The following is a 20,599-nucleotide window of genomic DNA, read 5'->3' on the forward strand; positions in this document are numbered from 1 at the left end:
AAGGCTGACCCCCATATGAGAACTATGAGGACTTTAAGATGTTTAAACCTGCACTATCTGCCTTTAAACCTGCACTATCTGCCTTTAAACATGCACTATCTGCAACCATCTTGGACTCTAACCACTGGCGCACTTTACACTTACTTACACTGTACATCCTATAAACCACTTTATAGACTGCACACATGTATATATTACATTTATTTATTTATTGACAGACTGCATACACTATGTTCACCCATTCACTCTGTATCTTCTATATCTCTATTATTGTTTTTATAATTTTTGTATACCTTTACCTATCCTGTGTTTCACTCTGTTTGCTGATGTAGCTGCTTTGACACCTGAATTTATCTTATCTTTGATATGGTACCTTTAACTCGGCTCTTGGAAATCGCGATATTTCCGACAGGCCCTTAAACGCACCAACCGACACCCTCCGGCCAGACGGTGAAAACTACTGAAGGAATCCAGAAGTTAGTTAGTTTACCGGCGGAGCCAACTTCACATACCGTCAACAAGGAGGAGGAACGAGCTGGGCTTTCTAAAAACAAGGAGGGTTAACTGTAAGTATTGACTCCCTAGATAAACCTCCCTCTCCCTTTATTCCCTCATTATTTGTTTGTGGCGTTAGGTAGTTCACTGACTGGAAACCGGAACTAGCTTCACTAGCAAAGCGAGCTAGCAGCACATTAGTTTATAGGTTAACCTGTTTTAAGATCCTTTACAACACGAGTACAACTTCTCCAACAATGTAAGACAACTTTAATGTTCTTTGACAGACTGTTCGACACTTCTTTCTGTCTTTTTTCAACTTTAATTGAGTTTAAAAGTGTTATTTTTTGGGGAGTTTATAGCTACAACTTTGGTGTCTTTGGGCGTGGGGGTTTTTCAAAATAATGTTTGTTTCTCATTTAGCTTAATCACCTGTTTATCACCTGTTTATCACCTGTTTATCACCTGTTTATCACCTGTTTTTTGTTAAGTAGTTGCTCTGCATTATTCCTCTGCTTTTTAAGATGATCAAAGTCAGGTGTGTGGGTACAACAATGCACCTATTTAAAAGGTAAAGGCGGAAATGATGACGTATTGTCTCCTATTTCTTCACTTATGACTGGCAGAAGTAGTGAAAAGTAGCTTATTGGTATACCATATAAAGCTTTCTGTGAAATAAATAAAAGGTTTCTGTGAGATAAATAAAAGGTAAATAAATGACTGGCAGAAGTAGTGAAAAGTAGCTTATTTTTATACCATATAAAGCTTTCTGTGAGATAAATAAATAAATGACTGGCAGAAGTAGTGAAAAGTAGTTTATTTCTATACCATATAAAGCTTTCTGTGAGATAAATAAATAAATGACTGGCAGAAGTAGTGAAAAGTAGCTTATTTTTATACCATATAAAGCTTTCTGTGAGATAAATAAAAGGTAAATAAATGACTGGCAGAAGTAGTGAACAGTAGCTTATTTTTATACCATGTAAAGTGAGATAAATAAAAGGTCATGGTTAAGTTTTTGTTTGTACAGCATGATGTCATTGACCCACTTGCTGTTTGTTATTGTACACACACACAGGGTTACAGCATTATCAGTAAAACCACACTGCCACAAACATTTAATATTAATGATAAATGTGTTGACATCAGGAGTCATGGAAAGATATAATCAATCTGATAAATTGGGCAACATAACATGAAAATAATGATGAACATAATAATAAAATAACATGTCAAAATACTGAGTCTATTTATAAACTGAAAACAAAGGCAAATACAATCAAAAACAAGATAAACCAGCAACAAAGTCTTGAAGTCATGGAAAGGAGTAATCAATCTGATAAATTGGGCACATTATTATTATTATACTGTATATACTGCTCCTATTACTGTTTATACTGCTCCTATTTTTATACTTCCTTCTATTTAAATGGTTAATATTTTACTTTTTTTTTTTACTGTGTTAGCTGATGCATCTTGTTTTTTGCACTATACCCTTTGCTGCTGTACACTGCAAATCTCCCCACTGCGGGATTAATAAAGGAATATGATGTAGGAAAAAGTGTTGCTTCAATGTGATCAAAAGATCAAGAAGGAGGATATGGACCTAACATGGAAGGGAATAAGAAAAGATGTCATGTGTGTGTGCTGCAGTTAGATCTGGAGGAACAGGTTTGGGTAGATGAACAAGAAATGTTACCCTTTTCGCTATTGTTAAGACACTCTGCTGTAGGTGCTGTGAAGAAACAGCAACATGAATGGGTATGTCCTTTAGGCCTGTTAAATTATTCCTCTTGTGCCTCTGTGTGCATGTAAAGTGGTGTCACAGTCTTGTGTTGTTATGCAGTGTGAGGTGTGAAAATATGGGGCTTACTGTTATGTGATGATAGGCTTAATTTGCACAGGGGAACAGCAAAATCTAGTATTTACGGCATGTGTGTGTTGCTTGGGTGTAACCTTCTCATCACTGTGTCATGAGGATAAATCAATATCCAGCTATATGGAGGTCTGCTCTCCTGGCACATGAAATTGATCTTTTAGTGTTGACATGTTCATCTGCTCTCGTTGTGGCTTGATATTTCAATGAGAGCGTGGTGTGTGTGAATGAGTCCTCCTTCAGTGTGTTACAGTTGTAAACTCGCATCTTGCCAAGTCCAATAATCAGTTAGAAAAAGCAGTCAAGCCGGTGTGAACCAAGTGCCCTCTTTCCAAAAGAAGGAGAAAAAACATGCAGAGTCAACAATATTAAATCCTCTGAACTGTCTGCCAAGTAGACAAATATCCATTTTTCCCTGTCTCTTTTTTATCTCAGGATGTTTTTCTGCGGGTTTGAAAGGGAACTTGAAGTTCAGGGGTTATTTGAAAAACGATAAAATGCCACTTGAACTTTAAAGGAAAAGAGGATGACAGGAGAGGAAGAGAAGGAAAAGGGAATAAAGCTGTTTCCTGAATGGTATCATTGGAGCTTTGTGTTTATGGCTAACCGGCCCTGTCCTTGAAAGTGCAGTGTTTCTGCATCACAGAAAACAAGCTTAAGTCTTTACTTACGACGATCTTGATCTCATGTTACCTTGTGCACCAAAGGCTGTCTGAGGCTGCCATCACACCAGGCAGTTCAGTGCATCCTGTGACACTGGGCTGCATGAAGGTCACTTGATGCACAAATCCGATATTGTTTGGATTGGATTTGTATCTGCTAAACCTCTCTGCAAGGTATAGCTCATGTTGTGACCAGAATGTCCATATGGGATTACCTGGAAAAACGCAGTGAAACCACACCTATTGCTCAAGTTCTGTCTGCTTCCGCCTGTCAGTGTTGTTGTATTCATGAGGAACCTCATTTACAACATGTCCTGTGGAAAGTACTGTCAGGGTTACTCTTCTGCTATATTTCTCATACAGTCCTGCTCTTACCTTCCTCTAACACATAAGGACATTTGATTCTGATCCACTTCTGTATTTAAAAATAAACCGAAAGTATAGTAAAATGTTGAATTTCAATACGAGTGGCCCTCAATGGCCAACCGCGACCAGCACTTCCTGCAGCTGGTTCACAGTAAAAGCTTTTCAGTGACACTTCCTGACATCATGCCCGCCCTGCTGTTGTGCATATTGTGCAAGCTCATGAAATCTGAATTTTAATCTGAACGCAGAGCCTGCATGGAGCTGTCAAATAATGATGCAACTCAATTTGTCCTAATGTAATTGGCTGTGGGAGTTCGTTTTCAGGAAGTCACATGAGATCAGTTGTATAACTGAAGTGTCTTTAAGCTGAAGCGTTGTTTTTTTTTGTGATTCATTAACTGACACTGAGAACGTCTTCAATATTGAGGAACCAAAGTTGAACTGTTCAGTGTTTGCAAACCTTCCACCGTGCTTTCAGCCAGTTAAGTACGTATAGTGTATCACCTCTGCTGTTAGACAGTCCCTATCCAGTCTAGAGCCCCAATGATTAATCGTTGAGTTGTCAACAACTATTTTGAAAATCTATTAATCGGTTTGAGTCATTTTTTAAAGGAAAAAAAGTAAAAATTCTCTGATTCCAGCTCCTTAAATGTGAATGTTTTTTGGTTTCTTTACTCCTCTGTGTCAGTAAACTGAATATCTTTCAGTTGTGGACAAAACAAGACATTTGAGGGCGTCATTTTGGGCTTCGGGAAACACTGATCGACATTTTTCACCATTCTCTGATATTCTATAGACCAAACAACTAATCGATTAATTGACAGATTAATCAACAATGAAACAAATCGTTATACTAGTGAGCAAGTAGGCTCTATCATTGTGGTTGCATAAATACTCACATTTGGTGATAATGGTTTGCATGATAAATTATCCTATAATCTGATAGTGTAAATGTATATTATTATGATTATGGCTTGAGAAACCTGCAAATAAAATAATCAGTTAATATTGATCCGTGTTTAGGCCAGAAATACTAACAATAGTATCATTTTAGCCCTTAAAAGACCACCTCTTTTAAAAGACCACGTATAACAGAGTAGTATGCTTTTTACACTGTTTGTTTCTATAAACTTATTTGAACATTTATCATTTCATCACTCTTATTTTTAACATATACAGTACTTTGTAGGGCTGCCGTCGATTAGTCGACTAATTGGTTCTTTTGGTTTTAGTCGACTTAAGATTTCTTTAGTCGATTAGTTGTTTTTTTGTGCTTTATTCATGTTGAATGATGTATTTCTAAGAAACTTATGAACATATTTCTGGTAAACACAAGATTTAAAGTGTTAATTTTTACAGATCTGATGATTAAATCAACTAATCAATTAGTCTACAAAATCATATGAGTGTTAGTCGAGTAACAATTCCTTTGGTCGAGGACAGCCTTCACATGTCTCTAAATCAAGTTTTAGTATAGTAATAAACTTTGGTAAGGTTTACCAACATCCAATCGCATGATTGTGATTTCACAGCCTCCTCCATCTCTGTTCCCTTATTGTTATCGTATGTTCTGTTAGCCATACTGCAGCTAATCTTTACACCAACAAGGAACTGCTGTAGGCTCACAGAAAAATAGTTTTGCGTCATCATTTAAACCGATTTTTGCTTCCTCCTTATTAGCAATCCTTCTGTATGACTCCCAACACTCCTTCAGGGGCATTAAAAGAGCCTGATTTGTATAGGTTTTGCATCTCCTTCTTCCCTCTCCATATGACATGAACACTGATGTTCTCATGCAGTTAAAATGTTTGGTCCTTAAATGTGTTCTCTGTATTTAAGATTAACTCACTGAAGAACTATTCTACATCAGTGAGCCTTGAGTAGTACTCTGGCAAAATGATGTAGGCATTAATACACTGACCCTGATGTACTTAACATAAAAGCGGGAGCCAGATATTTCCCTCAGGAGTTGGTAGAGATCAACAGAGCTAAAAAGAGAGTGAATATTGGGCTTGCATCGCCTGAAGGCCAGAAACAGGACTCCAAATGAATATAAACGTTGCCCCGTAACTGCTGGATGTGTAAATATGTAACTGTTTGTTATCAAGTTCACCATATCAACTTAAAAGGTGATGATATGTCAACGATACACTATGGCTGAGTTAATTCAGTAACTGTTACAGTTTGTCGACTAGAGAATGATGACAAGTGTATACCTTAAGTGTAAAATGTCTAATACAGAAGTATTGATCACATTTTTTGGAATAACCAAACTCTTATCAAACATGTTTATGGTTTGTTTTCATATTTAAAAAATACTTTTAAAAAAAAAAGTATTATCAGATTTTGTAAACTACCAGATATTGATATCAGTACTGGTCTCAAAAATACAGTATCTGTTGGCCCATAATAAAAATTGTCATTGACAAATTTTCCGTTGATCAACTAATCGGTTCTTCAGCTAATTGGAATCAATATGATGCTTTGTTCGATCTCAAAGTTCACTTCAGTCCTTCGCCAGGAGTGTGTTTTGCTTTTGGTCTTTTATGGTCATAGAATATCTTTTAATAGTAGCCTACAGTAAAGCTAAGTCTCAGATTTGTTTGAGTCACAGAGCTTTATGATAATCGATGCCCTCTTGATGTGACCTTTTTGAAATCTGCCTTTTCCAGGCCGCAGAATATCGAGCTCGGTGCAACGGGAGGATTCTCCAAACCTGACAGCACCAACATGGAAGACATGACTGTGGAACAGGTCACCATGAGGGCCAACCAAGTGACTGACGAGGTACTGAGTCACACACACAATGCACACACACACACACACATCCCTCCTTTCTCTCATTGTCTGTTTCTCTAGTATGAAACTTCCTTAATGTGATATTCTGCCCAAAATGTTTTAATATCAAATGCCAAAACCGTGCAAGCTACAGACGGAAGCCATGATGAAACTCGAGTGTTCGCAACATACTGAGCATACAGATGGACAATGAGGAAGTGGATAATGTAGCAGGAGTGTGTTGTGAAGTCTCTCTGTATGTTTTATTTTCAGTAACACTTTTCATTTTAAGCGTGAGTAATTTCTGAATAATTTTATAACAATTCTCTCGGTGCTAACTGATACACGTTATTAATTCCAATTAATTGCCAGCATAAACTAGAGAGTCTATTAGGCAGTGCAAAAAATGATGAGCTGAACATGCAAAAATGTGTCCACAGGTAAGCAAACAATTCAATGTATATGACAAATAAAGTTTACACCAGGGCTGTCCCAAATGCTTCGAAGCTTTGACCGTTGTCATGGTAATCAACCTCCAAATCAGTATTCGAATGCTTTGCTTTGTTATTTTTTTTATAAAAGTCTGTAATGTATAAACTCCAAAATAGCCCATGAAATAAGGAATAATCCCACATTATTCATTATTCATATTCCACATGAATTATTATTAGTTATTCTCTGATGGATATCACTGTTTATGTGTAGAGGTGTGTGTGTGTGTACACAGTAGTGCGGCAGTGGCACTGTCTCAGGCAATGAAATGGTGGAGATGAAGAATGATGGAGACACAGAAGAACAGAAGCTTCGAAGACCTTCAGATATTTCTCACCGAACAGCCCTAGTTTACACTATTGAATTAATAATAAATTAATATTTACTTTGGTTTAAATTGACCTTTTCTTTTAAGAAAAGCAAATTTTCCAATAGTTGTTACAAAATGACATGCGTCTCCAGGAAACATCCCAAGACGTTATTTTGAAAATGACACCCCACCTCCCCTGTAATCGTCACCTTTTTTTAGTCCTACTGTGAAAACCATTCATAGTATTCATATTTAAAAGACACCTTTCACCTATTGATACTGAAAAGGGTTATTTTAGTTTTAGTATCACATGATGACTTCATGACAAAAAGACAATACATGTATGCTAATTATCCACAAACAAGCAATCAGGACAATGAGATGCAAAACCGCAGTTGTTCAAATTGAAATGAACCAAAGTCTGAAAGGAATAGTTTGATATTTTGCTCATTTGTTTTCCTGCGAAGAGCAAGATGGGAGAATGAATACCACTCATGTCTGTACGCCAAATAAAAAGCTGCTAGCCTGACTAAAGAAGAAATCCACCCATCAGCTCCTCCTAAAGTTCACTAATTAACACGACATGAGAATATGAATTATTCTAATGTCCAAAGTGCAATCACTCAGTCAAATGTATGTTCAGTTTTATCGTGTAATTTTAGTATTATTTAAATATTTGACTTAACCATAATTGAAAATAATCAAGTTTTATATTATATATGGAAAATCATCAGTAGCAGAAAAAAACCTAGCACACATGTGATCCTGGAGTTGCTTAAACATACAGTAGCATTGAAAGAGCAGAGGGTGGGTAATTAGATTCATTGCATTCACAGTTGATTATTAAGGTAAGCATTAACAGGAAGTGCGTGAGGCTTTACGCCTAATTTAACCTGATGGCTCCCTCTCCCCTCTGTGGTTTTGACAGTTTGAATGTTGTCAGCTATATCTAAGCGTTTTATTATCAAGGAGATAATTGTTTCATCAGCACTCCAGGGCATCATATGATCAGCCATCTGAGTCAAATGGAGGCAAATTAACTTACTCTAGCTGGGCTTGTAGCAGTGCACTTCACCTTCCTGTAATTTAGACTGTACTAATTGTCTGTGTGTTTTTCTTTTTCTTGACTGTGTGTTTTTCTCTCTGTATGTGCTTTTTGACTTAACCTTTCTCTTTCTCTCTTTCGTCCTTTTGCTGCTGCCTGGTTGACTTTATCAGATCATAGAAGGGACAGGGCATGGGAGGGTCCTTCTTCTGTTAATGCTACTTCACACTCTGGCTTTTGGTAACCACTCATACCTGAAACACTCGGAGCATGGCTGGCAATGTATCAGGGCAACATCGGAATTTGTTATGATAAGATTGTTTTTAGGAAGTATAGCACAAGCTGTCTTGGAGGCCGTTCATATGCTGCGTCTAAAAACACTTGGAAAACGCCAGCTGTGCCGCTTGGGGGGTTGCGCTCCTGTCGCGCCTGCCATTACTAAACAACAAAAACCTGCGTGCTGCAATGACGACTATGATAAAGTTTAGCAGGAAGCCTCATTGACTAAACTAAACACAATCAAAACAAAAGAAATGCATTTCCAGCACCATAAGTCCCTCACAGTAGCTTTACACTCCATTTCGCCGGGTCAGTTTGGCTGACCTTTCAACTGGATGTTGTGCCATCCTCGGTCAGAAAGGGTGAAGCCAGTAAAATAGTCCGTGGGAGAGATGATAAAGCCGAGTATAGAAGCAAAGAAACGAAACTTCGAAACATTTTATTGTTCAACACAGGCCATTTTGGTAGAATATGACAATAGACTATATACTGTATATATTTATAATTTTGTTTTACTTTTGTACAGCACCTTTTAGGCGGACGTGTTACGGGCGTCCGGTAGTTGCTTTCAATCCCAAATGTTTGAAGCGTAGCTCTGCAGCTGGGCGCCAATGTTGCAATGGAACGAGAAATTGACTTTTACTTCTTGGAAATATAAGTTCTTTGATAAAGCTCTGGGTTCCATGCACTAAAATTATTAACTTCTCCATATATTTACCGCAGACTGATATTTACGGAAGAAAGAAAACATATATACTGGGCCTGCTGTGATTGGTTGTTCCTCATAACATGACGTGCGGTGCGTGCTGCAGCGTTCCAAAAGTTACTATTTTTATCGCGGCCCGAAAAATAGGCGCCTGGGAACGCTTGCACGCCGCAACAGCGTCGCTTCCTAGTTTGAGCCCACCTGCCGCGCGACTACATTGACAATGGATTTGAGCGTGCAAAAGACGCGACATGTGTACGGTGCCGTATGTTGCTGTTTCCCCATGTCCAGTACTTAATAATGTGTTGTAGTTATTTAAATGCATTGTTTGTGTGCTACTTCCTAATCCCTCTGGTATATTGCAGGCAATTATTACCCGTAGTGTGTTTTAATGGGGTTTTTTTGTGGTCGAATAACAAAAAAAAAAGCCTTCCATGTAGCTTGCTGGAACCTGCACGTACCTCACCTAACTGTACTTCCATTGAAGCCATCCCAAACAAATGATAAAAATACCACGCCATTGTCTGTATCTGTATCACAGCACCCCAATCTGGAAAATTTGGCGAAGAAGACAGATATTTCGTGCTTAATTAGCCGAGTTCAAGGATTTTAGGAGACGTGACGTAATGTTTATCCACCCAAGTGATGTTCTGGCTAAGCCAACAAAAACATGGCTGAGCTCAACACATCCCTCTCGCCAATTCCGTGTTTGTCTGTTTCTCAACTCACTGATTAATGTATTCAGAGCAAACACAACACAGAGAGGATGAGGACTTGGGTCTCCGCTCTCTCTTGTTAACAGTTAATTAGTGATGGTAACAATAGAGTCATGCCCTGAGTCACTTCAGTGCTTTGCTCCTTTGGATGCTCTGCTCAGCTCTCTGTGCAACTCTTTGCTATTAATAGAGACACAAAGGCGTAACTCACCTGAACTGACTGCATTCCAGTTTGTCGTCAACTTTTTGTCTCCGTGCCTGCATGTGTGTGTTTTTGTGTCCTGCTGTAGATTTCGTGCCAGCCGAACCCATGCGCAATTAGACACAATTAAGAGTTTAGACCCAGGAAAAATGTAGCTGTGTCCTAAATCCATTTTGCATACTGATTCTAATGAGGTTGTGTACTAGTGTGTTCACACTGGAGAAGTGGCAAAATGAAGTATGCTCCAACCAGAACATTATGCATACTAAACACAGATTTTTGAGTGTGCTGAAACTAAACATTATGTCGAGAGCTGCAGCGATAAATCGATTAGTTGTCAACTATTAAATGAATTGGCAACTATTTTGATAATCGATTAATTGGTTTGAATATTTTTTTTAAGGGGGAAAAAAGGCAACATTTTCTGATTTCCAGCTTCTTAAAAACTAATATTTTCTGGTTTCTTTACTCCTCTATGACAGTAAACTGAATATCTTTGAGTTGTGGACAAAACAAGACATTTGAGGACGTCATCTTGGGCTTTGGGAAACACTGATCAGCATTTTTCAACATTTTCTGGCATTTTATAGACCAAACAACTAATTAATTAATTAATCAAGAAAATAATCAAACAATGAAAATGATTGTTAGTTGCGTCCCTAATGATGTCAGAAAATGATAAACTCAGGAAGATTCAGTTAGTTGTTACATAAGGTATAGAAAAGCAGCTAATGCATTACTCACAATTAAGAGATGGGAGCTAAAGAATATTTGGCCTTTTTTCTTCATTACAAATAACTTAAACAATTAATCAATTATCAGACTGGTTGATGATTCATTTTCTGTTGAATCGATGAGTTGACTAAAAGTTTTAGCTCAAGTAGAGGAGCTGCTTACAACTGTTGATTATTTTCTCAATAATTGTTTGGTCTATAAAATGTTAGAAAATAATGAAAAATACCCAACACAATTTCCCAAAGCCCAGGTTGACTTATTCAAATTGATATGTGGACTAAAATACAATTTGTGTTAATTTCTCTAAGCTTGAACAGTCATATAAACTTTAGAACTGAAAGAATAAGTCGATCGTCAAAAATGAACTGAACTGATTATCAAAATACTTGAAATTCTGTTTAAGCAAAAATGCCACGCTTTCCCTTGTTCTCACGTGTGAGTATTTCCTGCTTGTATTCGTCTTATAGGATAGGAAACTGCGCTGGTCACTAAAACCAAATTAGTGGATATTAAGTTAAAAAATTTGTTGTCGTGATCTGATCAGATTAATTAAGTAGTTTCCATGATGGAAAAGGGCTGTTGCAATTTCAAGGAAATGATCTGCATTAGTTCCATCTTCTGTTGTAACTGACATTGTTCGATCACTTTTTCTGTCACACCCGGAGTACTGTCCGGTTATTTGGTTATTTGGCAGCCAGATGAGTTCTTCATTGTCCTTTCTGTGCTAATGCGTGTGAGAGATGCATAAACGATAAACATTGCTGACTGTGGAGGCTAAATTTAAATCTAGTGTTCTCTTATTCATGCAAATTGCAATTTGGAATAGCACACCACACTTTCTAACATCAGACAGTGACCTAAAAAACAAAACTTGATGAATCTTGCGTAGATGTTATTTTGGTTATTGCAGGTATCTTTTTGATTTGTTTTTATTAAACCAACACCTCCCGTTGTTTCCTCCACAGTCACTGGAAAGCACACGGAGGATGCGGCAGATGGCAGAGGAGGTGAGACTTTGACTATTTGCTGCTGTTACTGACACAAAAAGCACAATCCCATCTTATATTTAGCTGTGTTTTGATGGCCAGAAAGCAGGTCCATGTTGGTTTGTAATTGCCCCTTACCTGGATGAGGATTAGGACATTTTTTTATAAATAACATACTCTTTAAATGCTTGAAATTCAAACAACAGACTATTAGGGCCACTTAATAATTTGAGATTTTTACAATAAAGTCATATTTCGAGAAGTAATTTTGACAAGTCATAGTATTATGAGGAAATGGATGCTTCAGTTAGTAATAAACTTTCTTTGTATTAGCCTGTCAGTTTTAATATCCTAATTAACTCTTAAATGTATCAACCCTGATTATTCCCCTTCTTTATTATACATACACCTGTCTGTAATCTTTTCATTGGTTCTGAATTTGTGTGACTCTTGTGTTTTCAGAGCAAAGAGACTGGAGCAAACACCATGGTGATGTTGGACGAGCAAGGAGGTAAGGAGGAGATGAACAACATCAACGCTACTAGTTTGGATGTAGAGGTTTCCACTTTTTGTTGCTCTTTGTCTATGGCAAAGAGTGGACGTGATTTGGTTTAGTTTAAAGAGTCACCCATAGTCATTTTTTGGATGTTCTTCATTCATTTTGAAAGGAACTAACCGTAAGTGAGTAATGACATATAGCACACTAATGCTATCACACTCTAAATGTTTTCTAAAATACACTAATATGGACATCCTTGTAAATCGGATTGCTCTCTCTTTTTTGCAAGTTTTTGTTGCAGCTAAAATCAACCAGAAGTAATTGTGCCGTAATACAAATTCCATTATTCCAATAATCTTTGCATTTCAAAGAAGTTATGAGATGATTTAAGGGAACAGATTTCCTTCAGAATCAAGCAGGGAAGCTCTCAGGGATGTCTGCTATAGAGAAATTGTAAGGACAATGATGTCTGCCAATGTTATGCCCAAAGAAATGTCACACATTCTCTAACTTAGAGTTGAAGTAATTTGTTCTAACCTCCCTGTGTGACTGCAGCACTTAGGAAGCGTGTAGTGTTAAGTACACTTACATAAAAAAAAAAGAACAGGTGCTAATAAAGCTGTCTTTACACCTGATGTACACCAAGCATCACGGCTACAGTGTAACAGCAGCACTTCCCTGAAGGAGATGGTATTGAAATTAAATAATTTATTAAAAAATGACTTGACATATCATGTTCCTCATCATATTCCTTGAGGTCTCCTCTTGAGGAGCCAGGGGTGATCTGTTTCTTTTCCTGAAACGGTATCTGTTTTGTCTCTCCTTATGTTTGTGTGTCTTTATAAGGCTACACCCTAAATACTTAGCTTTTCTGATATTTAGACTTTTTTTGATGACTGTTCAACCCAAGTTCTTTTATCAAACTGTGTTTTTTTTTTTTTTTTAAATGCCCCAATGAATTGGGTAGCTATGTGCTCCTCCCATAGTTTGTGATTGAGGTCACGCCTCCCCATGATTGAACACACCTGTGTCTGATCAATGCCTGTGGTGTTGTTTGTCTCTCAGTACTCTGAGGAAGACTGTCATGTTGAAACATTGGTCAATTATTAAGTCATTTTTTTGCATCATGGCTCCAAATATGCGACTATTTTCCTCTACACTTGTATTTTTTATCATGGTCACCACCTCTCCAACACTGGTGTGTGTTCCTCCTCTCTCTCATCATTGAAATTAAATAAGACATACAGTATCTGTGTTTGAGTGTGCTTCAGTATTAGGCAACAGCCAGTAATTTCTGTAGCGTGCATCCTGAAATATCGGTGCGTCAAACTAGTGTTCGTCTGACAAATGATTTGTCTATTTGTGCCATTTTTTTCCTTGTTTTTTTGCCTGTAACTTTGTGTAAGTGCTTTGCAAGATATGCATTCCCTTTTTTAGAAATGTGCATTTGTAATTAGTTGTTGTACTATCTGCATTATGTTCTTTTTTCATCTTATCCCAATTTTTTTATGTTGCTGCAATGACCCAGTTATTGACCCAATTAAGGAATCCTCACTGGGATCATTAAAGTGTAATTGAATCTTGTTCTAAAAATGGCTAAATAAAGGTGATACAAAATTAACAATAAGAAAAAACTCCTAGTGTCTCAAAATGTACCTAGATACAGAAAGTCTGAGATGTGAGAGTCTGACATGGTGTGTTGTGTGTGTCTGTGTGTGTTTCAGAGCAGCTGAGGCGTGTGGACGAGGGCATGGACCAGATCAACCAGGACATGAGACAGGCTGAGAAAAACCTGACTGACCTCTCCAAGTGTTGCGGCCTCTGCGTCTGCCCCTGTAGCAGGTACACTGTACACTCAGAGCTGCTGAAGCCTCCAAATCACTGCTGTGCATTATCACACTTTTCTCTATCACTCTTTTGTGTGCTGTGCTTGTATTGATTATTTACGGAACGGGTATGTGGCTGGTTTTAACCAACATTGTGACCGTGATCACAGTTATAGCTATTAGCAATGTAGCGCAAACGGGCAAGGAAGCTGTTTAAAACAACTGGATATTCTGATCATAAGCATTTATGTTTTATTTTTTTTATATCATGTGAAGTGGGGGGAGTTATTTCAGGCAATCCCTTCATTTTTGCCATAGACAAGGTTGGCTGACTGACAGTTTGAGCACTTTTACAGCTTGGTTAGACACCAAACTCTCATCAGTACAAGAGTTGACCAGCTGTGTTACAAAATATCTGATTCTTTGATAAAAAGTCAAAGGTATATATAAGCATTTTGGCTCTCAGGCCACCACAGAAACACTGGTATTTAAAGATTATGGTGCTGATAATACTAATACTACAATCAGCAGCTTGAATTTATTCACTTTTGGATAAATTTTTGGATCAATTTGGCACCTATGGCGCCGTGTGTTGTTCCCATCTGCAACAACAAAGCATTTTGAATTCTCTACCACACTGCTCTGATTCACGCCGCTTCCTGGAGCATTCTCCATAGCAACAGCAGCCAATGCTCATGGGTATCGTGGTATTTAAAGACATCCGCCATGCCAAACTGAGAGTGGTGGCCTTTCCATAAATCTGTTCAATTATCCAGGAGAGTCCTCTGTGTTTCTATGTGAAACAATGAAAGAGGAATACAGAACATTTCCGGAACCCGCGGCTTTACCCCTCTTCACAATATCGTATTATCATGGGATTGAATGTTTCACACTACTCTGATCTGCCTTGTGTGATTTCAGCATGAGCAAAAAGTTCAATACAAATTTGCTTCTCAAATGTGAATTTTATGGTCAAAAGATTGCGTGTACAATTTGTGAGCATTCCCCAATGTTTTATGAATGAGTAGGGAACGTGAAAATGTTCCTACCGCGTTCTGACTGATGTGCTGCTCTGTGCCGAGTATACTTAAAACCCTCTCCGTCAAACCATCAAACCGAATCGATGTGCAGAGTCGGTGTGTGTGCATAGTAAGATCATATCTGGTTCTAAACATGGAAAAAAAATAATTTCCCCAAAATGCTTTCACGTTGGAGCAGAGGAGTCTTTGACGAGTACCATAAGATAAGGTAGGGAATCTTAATTTCCTTACGAGTAATCAACATCTGTGACCGTACAAATAGGATGTTCTGGTTTGTATTGACTTTCCGCTTTCTTCCCCCAGGGTGTCGTCTATCGAGAATGACTCAAAATACAAGCGTACCTGGGGCGTAAGAGGAGGTGATGAAGGTGATCTCAATGGCTCAAAGATAGTCTCAAGGCAGCCCTCAGGTGCTCGCAATGGCCAGGCTGTCCAGGTGAACCAACCGGCGCCCTCAGGACCGTACATCAAGAGGTGGGGTCCTGGTCATTTTGCTTCTTTAAGAATATTTCACCATAATGTTGTTAATTATGAAATTACATATATAGTTTTCAGTTGACATATTGAGACACGTTTGATAGAGCTTTACTTCAACATCTACAGGATAACTAACGATGCACGCGAGGATGAGATGGAGGAGAATCTGGATGCAGTGGGCAGCATCATTGGCAACCTGAAAAATATGGCTCAGGACATGGGCAGTGAGATAGACAAGCAGAACAAACAGATTGACAGCATCACCGACAAGGTAACAGTCTGACGTTAACGACATTTCAATTGTTTTGCCCTGTTAATGCACATTTTTATTTTCTCTGCTATTCATTATATCAAGCTTGATGTCTGAATTAAAGGCATCCTGTGGAGTTTTTCATCTTTACTAATATTATGGAGCAATGTTTTTACAAGCAGGGTGCTGTTTTGTTTGCATCCTGTACATGCCCATGGTTTCACGCTGTTCCACCGATGGACAGTTGATTGACAGTGATGTGGAAGGAAGAAGACTAACAGTTTGCAAACATGGATGTAAACAATGGATTTAGAATATTTTCCTTTTTTAAATTAGCTTTGCAAAAGTAGGAAATTCATTCATTCATTCATTCATTCATTCATTCATTCATTCATTGGGTGACGGACGAATCTCCTTAACGATTTCTACAGTGTATTTCTGTCACGCTCCTATGAGTGACCTGCATTGAGCAGGGTTATATGGTTGTTTACTCTAGTCTTGCTGGACCGTGGCCGACACAGCAGCAAACGCTAGGAGGTTTGTCTGTGTGCACACCACTGTCTCCCTGCACTGTATGGCTCATTCTGAGCGGCGAGTGGCGAGATCACCGGACATAAGCAGCCAGCTTCTCATATACGTCAAGCCGGCTACTTTATTAGATTCATTTTTGATTCTAATAAAATAGTTTTGATTAACAAGTTGCGATTCGCTGTGCTTGTACAATTTTTAAAACCACTAGTGTCTGCTTCAAAACAATGCGAACATGATGATATAGAAACGTGCCTAACCTGTCCCTGCTGAGTAGAGAGCGGAGAGTCGTCTTCAGTGTTACACAAATATTACCAAAATAATTACATTTATTTTTAATAATCATAATGACAAAACACATTAAGGATTGCACAGATGAGACATCCTCATTAGACAGGCTACTCCGGAAAACACCGGCGGCAGCAACTTAAATAATTTAATTTAAAACCAATACAAAGGCTAGATGAGACATGGGATTAAACACGTTCCCCTTTAAAGTAACCTTTTGCATTTCCGTTGAATAAGAGTGCATTTCATTTTCTAGTAAAAAAACAGTTAATACATTAACTGTCATTGTGGCATGTCTTGTCTTACAGTGAAGGTGTCGATGAATAAATACAAACTTATAAATACGGTCTATGATTCTTAATTACAAAAGCATGGCTTTAAATATTAATAGCTATTTACAGACTGTGTGCTAAAATGCACTAGAAACCTAATTCTCCTTTACAATAATTCACCACGTTTGCAATCGGGTAGGAAACTCATTAAATATGCAATAATTTAAGATCAGTGTATGTGATGGAATAGTAGCATTAGAATGTGCAAGAGGCCAAAACCTTCCTCCCTCGGACCTCCCTAGCTGGCTACCCCATACCCTGTGGAATTTCCTATTTATTTAATCATATAACACATGCCTTTGTCACATAGTTAATTGCATGATGATGATGTTGTTTTTTCTGACTTTGGTAGGGCAGCACAATTAATCAAAGTTTTATCGAAATCGCAATATGACCTTCTGCAATTTTCAAATCGCAGGAGGCGCAATATTTGTTAAAGGCAAAATGTGTGTCAAAATACCATTTGAATTAAATATTGTCATGCTGTATAGATGTCCTGGCCTACACATCATATTCTACAGACTTAAGAAAACATCTTTGTTTGGTACAGATCCCCGATTTCCCACAAAAACAATTACACCATAATCATTTAAAAATGTCCTTCAATAATAATGAGAATAATGATGTAAACATTATCATTCCCCCTAATATCGCAAATCATATGGCAATTGCAATATCATTTAAATAATTGCTATTAGATATATTTTTTTCAAACTTGTTCAGCCCTAGACTTTTGATGGCTATCTTTTTTTTCACCATACATGTGTGTTTGCAGTACATTCAAGTTAAAAGTGCCATGTGGATGTTACATTCAGTGTTGCTAACAAACCTTTTCAATCCATTTAATACAGCATTTGCAAAGCTGATTTAATCCTGCGTTTACATCCATGTTTACTCGGTAGCAGTCTTCTTCTTCCCTGCTTTTGTTGGCGCACTGCTGCTGCACATCTTGGTGTAGCACCGCCACCTGTATATATCAGTGGAATAGTGTGAAAGCATTGGCAGGACTCACCCACGTACAACCTTGTGCAAACAAAACAGGGACCAGCTCCTGCTCAGTTCTAAAACTCCACAGGGAACCTTAAATGTCTTTATATGCATTTAAAGTCAGTGAATTGCTTAAATGAAAAGAGAGTGAATATTTATGTAACAACCCCTTTTCACCCGTTTTCTTTCTTTCTTTCAGGCGGACATGAACAGGATGCGTATTGATGAAGCGAACACGAGAGCCAACAAGCTCATCAAATAGACGAGGAACTCTGCTTCTGCCAGTTTTATCCATTAACCTTGAGCCTCTGTCGCCACACACACACACACACACACACACACACACAATGCATACTTGCGCACACGCACGAACACACACTCTTTGACACAAGAAAAAAGAAATTCAGTCAGGAAGAATATCTCTGCCAGCAGTGTGCTAGCCTTTATACTGCACTATTATGTAAATAAAATAACTTGATTACATTTTATAAATTGGCATCTTTGACACGTATCCATGTAGTCATGCTGGACTTTGAGAAGCAGCGAAGGGCATCAGGAACTGCACCAAAGAGGAAGTGACTGACTGCCTGTCGCTGCTGTTCGACAACAAATATGCACCAGGCCTGTTGTATCATATCTCAACATTCACAGGAAGGGAAGTAGCACAGGGTTAGCTTCCTTTCTTTCTTATTTGTTCTCTGTTGTGCCTTTCTCTTAAAGTCAAGAACTATGAATTGTCTCTTTTGTCTGTCTCTCTAGTTTGTATGGACGAGGTCATGGGCAGCTTACTAGCTGTCTTTTTAGTGATATGCAGCACAGCATTCATTAATTTATCACCCCCTGTTGGACATATCTTGATACAGCTACATCTAGTTTAATCATAAAACATCTTACCCAAATTCTTATTGGTTCCGTGTGTAATTAAGTTAATCGTAATGTGTATAATTTTCAGATTAAGTGCTTATTTAATTATTCTTTATCAAGCAGAAATGACTTGTGAATAAAGTTGTGTTTTTTAACACTTTGTTCTCATGTCATTTACGCCATTTCAGATGTAAAAACTATTTAAAAAAATATATATAGTAAATGTTGTGCTTTTGGAGGGAGTCATGGCAAATCCTTTTCATGCTGGAATTCAAAGCACCTACCCCTGAATGATAGCAATTTAATGTTTTTAAATTTTCTGACTGGTGAAAAGTCGAGGTTGTTGTAAAATTGTGAGGCGCTAAAATTTAATATATACTAGTAATCACTTGTCCTTCAAATGTGAAGGAGGGTCAGTAAGCATCATGAGGAACATTCATCATTTACTCCTCCAAAGCATCTAGTTTATTTTATAAGAACACTGAACACGTGAAACATAGCGGTGGTTGAATAAGTTGTCGTCAAAGGATCAATTGCTGTACTTCATATTTAGTGTCTCGCGGTTTTATCGCCCGGTGTGGATGTAAATACTGAAACATATTGCAGCTGTTTATATTAATTGCCTATAGTCATTCTTGTTAATCTAATTTCATTCGTCTTTCTTCGTCACCTCCTGGTTAATAGAGATTTATAGCACCCGAGAGGAGATTTAACAGCCTATACAGGGTTCCTAGTAAATCTGGTAATATGCGGAAAATTAATTTCCTCAAGTTTGATAATTGCTCTTTAAAAGTATGAAAACAAATGTTCAGTTGTGAAACACACGGCTGTACGTTGTTTTAATCCGCTATCATTTCTCATGCTCACTAGGTCGTTGTCATTATAGCATATGCAGCAGTTTTGTCATAATGAAAACAACCCGGAATGTGAAAAATTAAAGAAATTAGTGTGGAAAAAAGATAATTTAGAAATGGGAGAATGTGCAGGAACCCTGTCGATGCCTTCTAGATGATCCATGGTTGTGTTGTAACAGCCATTATATCGCAAACAGCTCCTCTTGCATCTGTTCTGTATATAGCCCGTTTTTCAACAGCAGAGCTGCAGTAAAAATGATATCGGATGATGGAAAGCATAATTTGTTTTGTCGAAAGCCGTAGCCAGGCTGAGAAATTACTGCTGGCAGCAAGATGCAGAAGTATACATGTAAATGAATGATGTTTAAGGACGTAGAAGCGGAATAAGTCCTGGCGGGCTCCGTTAAGGCCTCGCTGTAGAAAATTTGGCTAGTGATAAAGTAATACAATATGCTGAAAATATCTCTCGTATGCATCTTCTGGCTTATTTGTTTTGAAGAAAAAAAAGATAATTTGTATGCTCTGCTGCAGGCGTACACCTATTGAGTTTGTAAAGATTGAAATGAACTGTTATTCAGGGCTTTGTACTGCTATAAGTGATCAGCCTCAGCCTGTTACTTGTCGGCTGAGATCTAATTAGTGTAGCCTGAGGCTGACTCGCTGTCTTGAGGCTGTTTATTCATTGTTTTACCAACAGCCACTGGAATGTAAATCCAACCGTTTTGTCGATTTTTGAATATGTTCAAATGCAGCTTGTATACTTATCTGAAATTAGCTTACAGTTGACTGTTCAACAAAACTAAAAAATGCCTTTTGTTTCACACCTGCCTCTGTCAAATTGTTTGTATTCAATAAATCTATTCTGAAATTAATTTTATTGCACCTTTTCAATGTATTAACAATTGGTATGGAATCACTATTCATTAAAAAACCGGTGGACATGAATTTCAAATGGGGTCGTTTCAGAAAGTTTCCACTTACGAGGTTGTGAATACAAGAAGGGGGG

At 37.9% G+C, this 20,599-nt stretch overlaps 1 protein-coding gene across 2 annotated transcripts; it reads left to right on the forward strand.

Moving 5' to 3' along the window:
• Positions 1-406: 406 nt before the first annotated feature.
• Positions 407-20,465, forward strand: snap23.1 (synaptosome associated protein 23.1). 2 transcript variants are annotated; one of them, XM_074659834.1, is made up of 8 exons: positions 407-566; positions 6,072-6,186; positions 11,628-11,669; positions 12,111-12,159; positions 13,872-13,989; positions 15,317-15,487; positions 15,617-15,761; positions 18,075-20,465. In XM_074659834.1, exons 2-8 carry the CDS (start codon positions 6,130-6,132, stop codon positions 18,135-18,137), a joined length of 645 nt encoding a protein of 214 aa, XP_074515935.1. In that variant the 5' UTR covers positions 407-566; positions 6,072-6,129; the 3' UTR covers positions 18,138-20,465. The 2 variants fall into 2 exon arrangements, with proteins under 2 accessions (XP_074515935.1, XP_074515934.1); XM_074659833.1 differs by lacking the exon at positions 407-566 and adding an exon at positions 605-754.
• Positions 20,466-20,599: the final 134 nt, after the last annotated feature.

The sequence above is a fragment of the Sebastes fasciatus genome, chromosome 15, assembly GCF_043250625.1.
Source record: "Sebastes fasciatus isolate fSebFas1 chromosome 15, fSebFas1.pri, whole genome shotgun sequence".
Lineage (NCBI taxonomy): Eukaryota > Metazoa > Chordata > Actinopteri > Perciformes > Sebastidae > Sebastes > Sebastes fasciatus.